General features: G+C 31.3%; 1 protein-coding gene across 2 annotated transcripts; it reads right to left on the reverse strand.

Moving 5' to 3' along the window:
* Positions 1 to 1,027: 1,027 nt before the first annotated feature.
* LOC134237302 (uncharacterized) lies at positions 1,028 to 10,503 on the reverse strand. 2 transcript variants are annotated; one of them, XM_062719397.1, is made up of 3 exons: positions 10,329 to 10,503; positions 9,995 to 10,058; positions 1,028 to 1,620 (listed from the first exon to the last, which is right to left on the reverse strand). In XM_062719397.1, the coding sequence occupies exons 1-3, from the start codon at positions 10,407 to 10,409 to the stop codon at positions 1,253 to 1,255; spliced, it is 513 nt and encodes a 170-aa protein (XP_062575381.1). In that variant the 5' UTR covers positions 10,410 to 10,503; the 3' UTR covers positions 1,028 to 1,252. The 2 variants fall into 2 exon arrangements, with proteins under 2 accessions (XP_062575381.1, XP_062575382.1); XM_062719398.1 differs by lacking the exon at positions 1,028 to 1,620 and adding an exon at positions 5,653 to 6,835 and having other exon boundaries at positions 10,329 to 10,473.
* Between the last annotated feature and the right edge of the window lie 1,233 nt (positions 10,504 to 11,736).

Consider the following 11,736-nt stretch of genomic DNA (forward strand, 5'->3'; position numbering starts at 1 on the left):
TTTAATTGAGAATGTATAAATCTATGTAACGCCAACTTTTGTGTGAGTAATCTGCTTCAGATTAAAAATTGATCATGTTCTGATCAACCTTTTGAGTATTTAGGAAATGTAACACCATATTTGCAGGTGATAGTGAAATATTACTATATATATTACGAATGTTGATAATAGAAAACCTAAAGTAATTTAAAAAAAATTATCTGTTAGTTGGCCTCTGTCGTCTATAATCAATAAAGCATCCCTAATGTGAAACAGAAGTGGCAGTCATCGTGCACTGGAATTAATTGAGTCGACGTATAAATGGAAATAGCTATTGGTAACTGATAAACGCCATCGATATATCTTAATGATGTCGCTCTGTAGGCCAAGGAAAGTGTTTTCTTCACATATAGACTTTTTAATATATTATGCCTCATAGAGACAGGTTGGATGACAAAGTAGCACAATTGCTGCCGAAACATAAAAGTATACAAAGGGGCGCGACCCTCATTATATACGCCGTCTACTAAATTAAAAAAGTCATAACAAAGTATTAATATTCACTTTTTTTATTCCATTGTTTGTACAAATGACGGAGGATTATCTCCGACGCATAAGACTGATTGACTAATTTTCATGCTTCAATAGAAAAAATATTTTCATTTTAAAATAAATATCAAAACATTGTGTTCAAGTATTATCAGGTTTACCGGTCTCAATAAAAAACTATAAATATGAAATATAACCAAATAAAATCAACTATTGATTAAAAATTAGAATTTGAACACTAAATGCATAAAATTGCATCTCGTATCTTTATGAATTACATGTATTTGTTTAGATTTGCTTATTTGATGTTAAATCTATTGTAATATCCTGAGATGTAAAACTAGCACAATTACATACAATTTAAAGATGTGTGTAAATTTACTATATGTACATGTTATACAGGCAGTGACATGTTTGTAAAAAAAAAAAATCATGAAGTTTGTTTTACTGCTGGCAATTGAATACAGTAAAACAATATATCTTCTACGAATTATAATATTCATGTTGAATTAAAACTTTACAACAGGGCTTTCACACAGCTGTTTTGACATTATACATGTATTAAAAACAACCTTCTTGGGGACCTAAAATTCTACATGTTATTATGCACGCCTCTCTAGGAACACAAAGATATATGTATATATATATTATGTCCTTGAGGTAGATAGATATATACATATCTCTACTATACACTGAAAATTAATACCATGGTCACAAATCAATATTATATTCCATAGGAATTGCCATAGTCAGGTAGTATCGGGTTTTTAGTCCCTTTTAAGTCCTTAAAGGGAAAGTGTCTCCTATTTCTGTACACAGTACCATAGTATGGCTTCACTAATTCAGCCACGTCTTCCCTAATGAAGACCCCCTTACATCTACCCCGCCGCAAATCCTCTAAGTATCCTGTGTATCCTAACTGTCGCATGGGAGAGTGCACGCTCCCCCAGTAATGACGCTCTGTGATCCGCCTCAGGCAGACAAACTCGGGATTGTTTCTACTGATGAGGGAGATCGTATCGATGTCGGCCTCATTTGACTTCTCGTCAAAGTCTCTGTCGGAAAAATCGATCTCCATAAAATCTGTCTCATCTGAACAAGAAAAAATGCATGGTTTAGTATATGGACAAAATTTACCTTATTATTCACAAGAATCTAAAATATATACAAGAGTACCAAAACACATTCATTTTCCCTGTTTGCCTATAATGAGGTCAGCTGTAGTTCAAAGAGTAAATAAGACAGATCTAGAGTTGCTAACAGGTGCATTAGAACAATGCTCCATTCTCCCTTTTATAACTAAACAGATAAAACATCAGCAGTCATACATGTAGAAAGCAGCGGTAGTAAAAGAGAGATGCATGTTATACAGATGTGTAAAGTGACACTTATAAATCTTTACTCTTATGTCTTTCTCTCAGAAGCTTTCTGTTTGTTACCAGAAGCTTAACATCATATGTTATGCTTTTTCGAGCTTTTTGTTTCAAGCTTCAATTGTTTCAACACACATTTATGTCTATATGTCTATATGCCTCTGCACTTTGGCACAAATATTTATAGCATCACACTGGAAGCATCATAAATAATTCACAGCGAAATATTTCCAAAGGTTGTTTTGGAAGAAGCAATCATTCTCTGGGCCAATGCTTTGTTTCAAATCCTCGTTATAATCTAGCTTTATAAATGTAGCCTATTCGATGGCTTACCAACATAATAGCTGTTTAATTTGACTTTTGAAACATTTGACAGATTTATTATGGCAAATGATGCCACATTAGAGGCCCTTCAGATACCAGATGTGTAGTCAATACATTTACTGTTGCAGTGATAAATTCCTTTGTATCAAAAAAAAAAAAACGTAGAGCTATCTTTTATCATTGGAGATAGACAAAAGATGGAATTTAGTTAACAGTTTCATTATAAGAATATCTAGGTCAAGTGCTGCTTTGCGTACGATCAAGCCATTCTGGACAGAGTGATGACCCTTGGTTTCAGAAAATTCCACTTTTTTAAAATTTACGTTCATTTTCTTTGCAAAGTTTGCATACATTGAAAGAAAATTTATCAAATAGTATTATCATAAAAATATATAGGTAGTTTCTTTTTGGGTACAATCGGGCCATTTTAGATTGAGCTATGTTCCGTGGAATTAATTAGAAAAAAATCCAATTATTCGGGGAAGGTGGTATGCAAAAGTGTTTGACAAATATTTCTTATTTGTATATTTGTTTTTAATCTATTTTCTTCTCTTTGGGGGCATCACATTTTTTTTTGAAGTTTTATAATTTTATACATTAATGATATGTAAATCCCACGAACATTTTCTATGCATGAAGCTTGCTAGCACTTTCTGCTAATTTGTTCCTTCAGTATATAACTTGTATGAAACAAAACAAGTCAATAATGTATATTTTCAGGTTCAAGAGCGACAAGAATACAATCAAGTTCTGAATCTTTGTATGACTGTTTAAAAGCGTCTGTGAAGTCTTAGTGTAACCATCTCCAGGTATATTTTGACCTGTTAGTACTAAAAAGAAATTTCTATCAAAACAATCACAAATCTTGTTTATTAAAAAGCAAGATGAGAAACACTAATGAAATCAATGACAGTTCACGGCCATGGCTGAAGTACATGTATTTCAACTGAACGTCAAAATCAAGATTTCAAAAAATATTGAAACCGAGTCAAAGTTTTGTCACAAGCAATATAAATGTAAAATATGATAAATATACCTATTCTCTATTAAACATAGTTAACATTAATATTTCTTATCTTTTAAAAAGGTCACACTCCAAGGTCAATGTCATGAAGTATTTTTTTAAAGGATAAGATACAAGGAAGGTAAAAGTGAAAAATGATAATCCCAACAGCAGAAATTTAAAGGTGAATAGACAAGTTCAAAGATGTTTTCCACATGTAGATCAGACTAACAGGTCATGAGGTCTAAATGGTATTAAAGAAAGAGCTTTTCACCAGGTTTACATCTGTTTTATATGACAGTACTGACATCCGCCGTTTAAAAGGTATTAATAAAATTTAACCATTTCAAAACTACCTCAAATTCTTATGGTCGAAATGAACAAAAAAAATTTTTTAAAAAGCCGAGGAAAGGACTCTACAAATGGAATATACATATGAAAAAAATAAAAGCCCGAATCACGACTTTTCAAAAGTTATACGCAAGGTTTTAGTTTGAATTTTTTTTTTGCAAAAGGTCAAATGTCAAGGTCAAATATACCTGTGCCCAAAGAAAGGCCTTGCTAATGGGAATAAACAAGCAGAAGAAGGTAGCCTGGTCTACTGTCTCATCCTTGCTTAGTACTAGTGAAGCAGAGTTTACGAGGGACAGGAAAACAGGCTAAGTGTGAAAGAAGACTTCATCTTCCATGCAAGAGTTATGGAAAAGGTTTATGTTTTTGTAGACAGACACCGAATCCTCGATCATGGCAACATTCAGCAATATATTAGAGGCCGACATTTATTATTAAATGCGAATCCCTTGAGAACCATTTTTTTTAACTTTTTGGTTTTGCATACACCTGGAACTCGGTGATTTTTTATACGAAAGTATTTAGACAAGTTAACCGAATGTAAAAAGAAATTGACTTAAATGAAACAGGTTGCACCATATATAAGATCTTTTAATAAACAAATACCATGCACAGCATCTGTGCCCCTAGCATCTGATTACGTCACAATTCTTACCGGCCATAAATTAAACAGATAAACATAAAATAACAGGGGGTAATGCAGGACAAATTTTCCAAAGCACATATCTTCAACAGATTGCCCACTAAATTTATTACTCCTGACATCTACATAATCTTAGGGTCAAACTCTTGAAAGTATAATAATAACCAATGAAGTCGAAGCCGTTTTCTCAAATTGATAACACCTTTGTGAAGTGATGGATTTACATAAGTAAAATATTGTTATACGTGTATATTGAAAATTCATTTTGTCTTTGAAAATCATATTCTTTTTCATGAGCATGTAGTAGATGACAACAGTGAATTCTATGCCCTTAGTCAAATATTTTGGAATATAGGCTTTATATATAGCTATGATTATTTTTATTTTACAAAGGGTCATAAAGCTGAAAGAAATGGCAGATTACACTGCCCATATAAAAATACTTCATTCGCCTACTTGGTCAAACATTTTATATCCAAAATTGTGACTTTTACGGTCAGGTATAAAAACAATTAACATAATTAAGTTTCTTCTTTTCTAGAGCATATACTGGGTAAATGAGTAAATTAATTTACGAAAGTGAAATGTCACGAAAATCAGATGTAGCCCTGAGCTCTTTATAATTCTTCTATTACAAAATCTTTAAAAGTTCATTCTGACAAAATTAACTGCAAACTGGCAGAAAATTGTTTTCCTCATCAAGCGCTGTGAAACTATGAATTTTCATTTAAATAGACAGGCCTTATCTAAACGCTTTATGTATTATTAATTAACTCTGAGAAAAATGTTGATAACTATGCTTTTTTTAAACTTTAACTTTACTTCTTTACAATAAGACACATGTCTTATTGACGAAGTTCCAAGTATATCGGTACATCCTCGCCAATTAAAAAAAATACGCATATTTAAGCAAATGTATTGAGGGAATAAAAAAGATTTTTAATCAAAAACTGTCTTTGGTTTTTAATGTTCGAAATTGCAGTTGTGTCAGGAAAATAATTAGTTCAAACAGGTAACAAAGATATTTTCTTGTTTTTATAATGAAAAAGGTGAAGAAAACGAACAATGAAAATTTACTATACAATTCTACGAACGGGACATAAATACCCGGAAATTACAGACGTAGGATCAGGTGTCAGGAGAAGGAAACATCCCCTGTTGACCGGTTACACACGAACCCTATGTATTGATCAGCTCGAAGGACCATTCTGTAGCCAAGTCTTTAAAAACATCGGCTAATAAAGTAGCACAATTAGACATTACTGTTTTCAAAGGGACTCAAAGTTCATTGTGCATTTGTCTACAAAATTTTCAAAATGAATGGAAACATATTTTTTTCTGCCCTAATACATTGCTCCGAAATCATAATTCACCTCCTTGTGATAAATATAACGTTTTCCTTAAAAATATTTCTCAATTAAAACTTAATATTCACATTCAATGTATTTTATTCAATTGTTTATACATATGACGGAGAATATCTCCGACGCATAACACTAATTTACTAAGCAAGCTGCTATAAAATTTAATTTTATAATCAATATAAAAACACGGTATACTATGTAGTATTATCAGGTTTACCGGGTTCAATAAAAAACTTTTAATATAAAATATAATGAATTAAAATTTGAACAATAATTGCAAAAAATACATGTCATCTTTATGAATTATTTGTTAAGATCCTGCTTATTCAGTGTTAAGTATCTTGTAACTTGGGATTAAATCTTGCAAAATTATATATTAAAAGATTGGCATAAATTAACTACATGTACATTTTATACAGACAGTGACATGTTTGTAAAGATATTCATATGATTTTAACAATGCTACTGGCGTTGAATACAGTAAAACAATTTTTTTTGTTCCACGCATAAAAACCTTGTTTGAATCGATACTCTATGCAGTGTCGTAACATAAGTTAAATACAACTTTTCGTTAAGTCTAAACATTATTCGAATTCATTATGGAAATTTTTTAATACAATTTTGAAACAAAAGTTGATCGTTCATTTTTTTTTTCAGAATCAATTTTCATGTTGAATTAAAACTCTCAAGTACAATGTAGGACTTTTCCACAGCTGTTTTGACATTATACAGGAATCAAAGACCTTCTTGGGTCAATAACATTCTACATATTATTATGCTGACCTCTCTAGGAACACATAAATATATATTATGTCCTTGAGGTAGATAGATATTTACATATCTCTAATACACTGAAAATTAATACCATGGTTACAAATCAATATCATATTCCATAGGAATTAACATAGTCAGGTCGTATCGGGTTTAGTCCCTTGTAAGTCCTTAAACGGAAAATGCCTCCTATTCCTGTACACAGTGCCATAGTATGGCTTCACTAATTCCGCCACGTCATCCCTAATGAAGACCCCCTTACATCGACCCCGCCGCAGGTCTTCCAGGTAACCTGTGTATCCTAGCTGTCGCATGAGAGAGTGCACGCTCCCCCAGTAATGGCGCTCTGTGATCCGCCTCAGGCAGACAAACTCCGGGTTGTTTCTACTGATGAGGGAGATCGTATCGATGTCGGCTTCATTTGACTTCTCGTCAAAGTCTCTGTCGGAAAAATCGATCTCCATAAAATCTGTCTCATCTGAACAAGAAAAAAATCATGGTTATTTTTGTATAAATATCCAAATGTATTTGGACATAAATTGCTTAATTATTCAGTATAGGCAAACAAATATATGAGTACCAAAACACATATTTGTTCATATTTCTTATATGTTACTAATGTGACAAGCTGTAGCTGTAAGACATCCAGAGTTGCTAACAGGTGCATTAGAACAATGCTTCATTCTCCCTTTTAAAACTGACCAGATAAAACTGATATGTGCTTCAACTGATGAAAGCAGTCATACAAGTAGAAAGCACTGGTAGTAAAAGAGAGGTGCATGTTATGCAGATGTGTAAATTGACACTTAAATCTTCTCTTATGTCTTTATATCAGAGGCTTTCTGTTTGTTTTCAGAAGCTTAACATCATGTGTTTATGCTTTTTCGAGCTTTTTGTTTCAATTGCCTACTAAAATGATACACATTTATGTGTCTACATGCTTCTGCTCTTTGGCACGAATATTTTAAGTATCGCTCTGAAAGCATCATAAATAATTTACAGAAAAATATTCCTAAGTGTTGCTTTTTTGTTGGAAACACGTTTCATTGGACCAATATTTTTTTGCAAATCTTTGGTATAATCTAGCTGAACAAATCTAACCTATCTGATGGCTTACCAAAGGTATACGTCTGTTTAATTTGACTTTTGAAAAAAAAAATTACAGATTTATTATTGCAGATGATGACGTATTAGAGGCAATTCAAATTCCAGATGTGAAGTTAATGCGTTTACCGTTGCAGTGATAAATTCCCTTGTATAATAATAAACTTAGATGTATCTTTTATCATTGGAGAAAGAAAAAAATATGTCTGCCTAAGATATCGAAATATTTTTCTTTTTAAAGAATTGGAATCAATATAAAAATATTTTCCTTGTTTATTTACCGGGTTGAACAAAATTTCGCTACATATGTCTCTTTTCCAAATCTAAAAAATACTCCAAAAAGTACGTGTTACAGTTGAATAAATACAAACAACAGTGACAATTTTAAATATTGCCTTATAACACAATAGAGTGTTCATCATATGCAAGAAATTTTATGTTCTTTTTTACTGATAAAATAAAATTTATATGCTCCCTTGAATACACTATATTTTCAGTAAGAAACAATAATAAATGAGCAAATTACGGATGTGACCGTTCGGCAGGGGATGCTCACTCCTTTATGGCACCTGGTCCCACCTCTGATGTTTTAGGGGGTATTGTACCTGTTTGCTATGCCTTAGATACGTATTGCTTCAAAATACTGGATTTTTGAGTTTGTTTACTGTTCATTATTTCTTTACTTTATACATGGGTAAACAACCGTAAATTATTAATCTTGAGTGTCGATCTTTTTAAGGTACCATTTCAAAACATTTATATGGATACTGATTGATGATCAGACCATATCCAATATAAAGTTTGAAAGATGAATTTTTATTACGTTTACACGGTTTAACATTTAATAATGTAACAATGTATGACAATTTTTAAAATAATTAATGGGCTTTAATCCAAATAAAGAAATAAATTAAGTTTAAAAATATTAATCTGATAACCTTTTCTGAATATTTTGGGTTTTACATTCTATAAATAATATCTTCCCCAGATTTAAAAAGAAATTTGCTGTACCTGAACGAACCTAATTGTTTGTATTCATATTTTTTGTAATTTGTAATTCTATGATTCATCATTGAGTTTTCTATCCGCATAATAATCTGAAATGAAATTTATTTTAACATATTAACTATGATCAAATAGAAACTTTCAGTAATAAATAATATAAGATCATCCCTTAATTATATTTTCTTAATTAATTCAACACTTCGATTAAACATTAACCAACTTAAAAACAATATAAAAAGGTAATTTTATAAAAACAAACTGGTTGTGATTAAGGTAGGATTCTTCTCATATTTCTAATATTTAAAAATTAATGAAATTTTCACAGAATCAAGAAGACAACATCAGTAAGTGATAGTATCAGTGAAATTAAATTTGACCGTTTTATATTAGAGGCAAGGTCAGGTCAAGGTCATTATCTTTTTCCTTGACATTAAGAATAAAAATAAATGTTGCCAATCATGTGATACAACTTCTATTTCAAAAGTTTAATGCTTTTTTTCTTTTTGCATAAAAACATATTACTATATCAGGTCTATAGCATGATATTACCAAATTTACATAAATAATTTAACTTAACTGGATAGTGGCTAATCCGAATTTTCTCTGTTTTTCTTAATTTTTTAGGATGTATTAGTTATTTTCATATGCCTCCTATATTTAACTTTTTCTTATATCCACATATAATAAAGTAGTCTTATAAATGTACAAAATGACACAAAAACAAAAAGTTTGGATCGTTTACTAAGAAAGAAAAATACTTTTTATGGATTTTTGGCTCAAATCTGCACTTTGATAGGAAGCGTTTAAAAGCTAACAAAGTTCTAGTTTGTTTGAAATATCATATTTATTTAATATATTTTGAAAGTTTAGTCCCTCATTATTAATTTAACTTACATTTGAAAATTTCTCCAAGTCTTTGATTGTGTAAAAATTGTACCTAAATTCATTGTTCTATTATAATTTTGAGAGGCAGAAAAGAAGATATTTTCATACGCCACCATTCCTCCAAAAATATAGTCCCTGCTAGTTTTCAGACGCAGTTTACCATTTCTATTTAAAGTTGTACAATTGTGATGAGGAAAGAAAAATATGGTCTTTTAAATTCCTTACACCGCAATACATAAGACATATAAGCAAATATACTTTGAATGTTTCATCTAGTCAGAAACCAGAGAAGACTCCTACCTTGATTTAATAAATGTAAATTATGTTGCACATGTGTGATAATAATAAAAGGATAATTGCGTTCAAATACACGACCCGCAGCATAGAAACATCAGATGATCGTTCATTTTTCACAGTTCATATAGGTCATATTTGTTTACATGTATGTGAAGTGGTGCGGTTTATAGTCAGAAAGAAATTAAACATAATATGACAGCTGGCAAGGGAAAATATAGAGCAGCATTCTAAAAACTATCTGTAATTTTACACGAATTCTAGCACTGATACAAGCACAAGGTAATTTTGGACATTTAAGACTTAAGTATAACAAAGTCCAAAAACCAAAAACTAGTTAGTCATTTACCTGTATAATCCACGTTGACTCTTTGGAGTTTAATGCCCTGACAAATGACCCAGTTAACACCTCTCTGTAAGAAAGAGGTCGATCGATTATCATGGTTAATGAACTATATATTTACATTTATAAGTCTCTCTTAACATAGATTTACTAGATAACAATGTTTGTTTACTAGGAGAAAGAATGTCAGGGCACTCTACCTATAACAAATGTTTAATCCTTCATTACACATGATTTTAAAAAATGAATTGAAATATATTATATATAATCCATTACACTTATTGTCAATGTTTATTTGTCATGTGTGTATTACAACAAATAATTCTAACACAAAACTCACCAGGTTTGAATGTGTCTTCCCGGATAATACACAGAAAGGTTGATAAAGCCTTCTAACACCACACACCATCCACCGAAACATTGTTTACGTGTGTTCGTCTACTATCTCCCAAAGCATTGATATTTTTAAGCACGGCTTACTGTGACGTCACAATCCAAGCAAGAAACCGTGGGGATATTCATCGATTATTTTAGAGCAATGATGGGTAAACTTTACTAAAATATCCTTGTTGGTTTAATTTTTATTTCTAAAGAAAACTTGCTTATTTATCTTTACCCCCCAAAAAAATTATTTTATTAATGAAAACAAGATTCTAAATTACACATTTAAATTACACCTATCACCTATTCAAAAGATATTTTCAATCAATGAAATAAAGCATTTTTATAAAAAAAATTATAGTTTTTTTTTCATAATTTTGCTGCTGATAATCATAAACGTCTCCTTTACTAAAACTAAATAACAGCAAAGTATATTGATAATATCGTTATGAAACAGAATTAATGCTCCTGTAATAAATAATTATTGATTAATAGCATTCCTTACAGTCAGAAACATATTTTACATAAAAGTTTTACAGAACAGATTACATCTGTTTTGCATGAAATGCGACGGTATCTTTTTCACTATGTTATAATAAGTTGGTTTGTATATATATGTTCTTGATACTCATACATAAAAATGACATACTAGTAAATAAAAACAGTTCTGTTCTGTATAATGTTTCTGGAAAAGATTACATATTTCAAAAATATTATGTTCAACATGCACATCTTGAACTGTTTAGTGTTTGTATTTATTTTTTATGTTTTCTCTCTAGAATATCTTGTCAATAACACCTCTCATACGTGTTGATCATAAACCTGTCATTAATGATTGTTATCGGACACAATCTGAAATTACACTGTTTCCCTGTATTATATGCAACCCATTCCTCAGCCAGCAACGAACAAGAATGTGTTGTTTTTCCCGTCCTCTGGCCGATACCTGGTTTAACCTTGATGTTTTTTTTTGTTTTGTTTTTTCACAGTCAGCGCCATTTCTTTGCCATGGAGTATAGTTTTCGCCATTCTGAATCTTTTAGATGTGCCTAGCATTCCTCATTTTCTAACAATCGAAAGGTGTAAACATGCACATGCAGTGCGGGAATATGGAGATAACGAACAGTAGTCAATCTCAGAAGTCCGTTTAAATTATACAAATTAGAAGAAGAAGGAACACTCAGGATCCAAATATATACAAGAATGGATAAGGCTACTTGTAGGACTTTAATTGAGATTGAATATTCTAGTCCCCTGCCGACCATTCTTCATCCTCGCAAGCCTTGGGTAATGAGTCAATACATTGCCTTCTAAGGGCAACGTGTTGACCCAGGATCTCTGGCTTGCAAGGATGACTTTCTTTCGCA

The sequence above is a fragment of the Saccostrea cucullata genome, unplaced genomic scaffold (genome assembly GCF_032062105.1).
Source record: "Saccostrea cucullata isolate Sc308-1 unplaced genomic scaffold, CSIRO_AGI_Scuc_v1 ctg7362, whole genome shotgun sequence".
Taxonomy (NCBI): domain Eukaryota; kingdom Metazoa; phylum Mollusca; class Bivalvia; order Ostreida; family Ostreidae; genus Saccostrea; species Saccostrea cuccullata.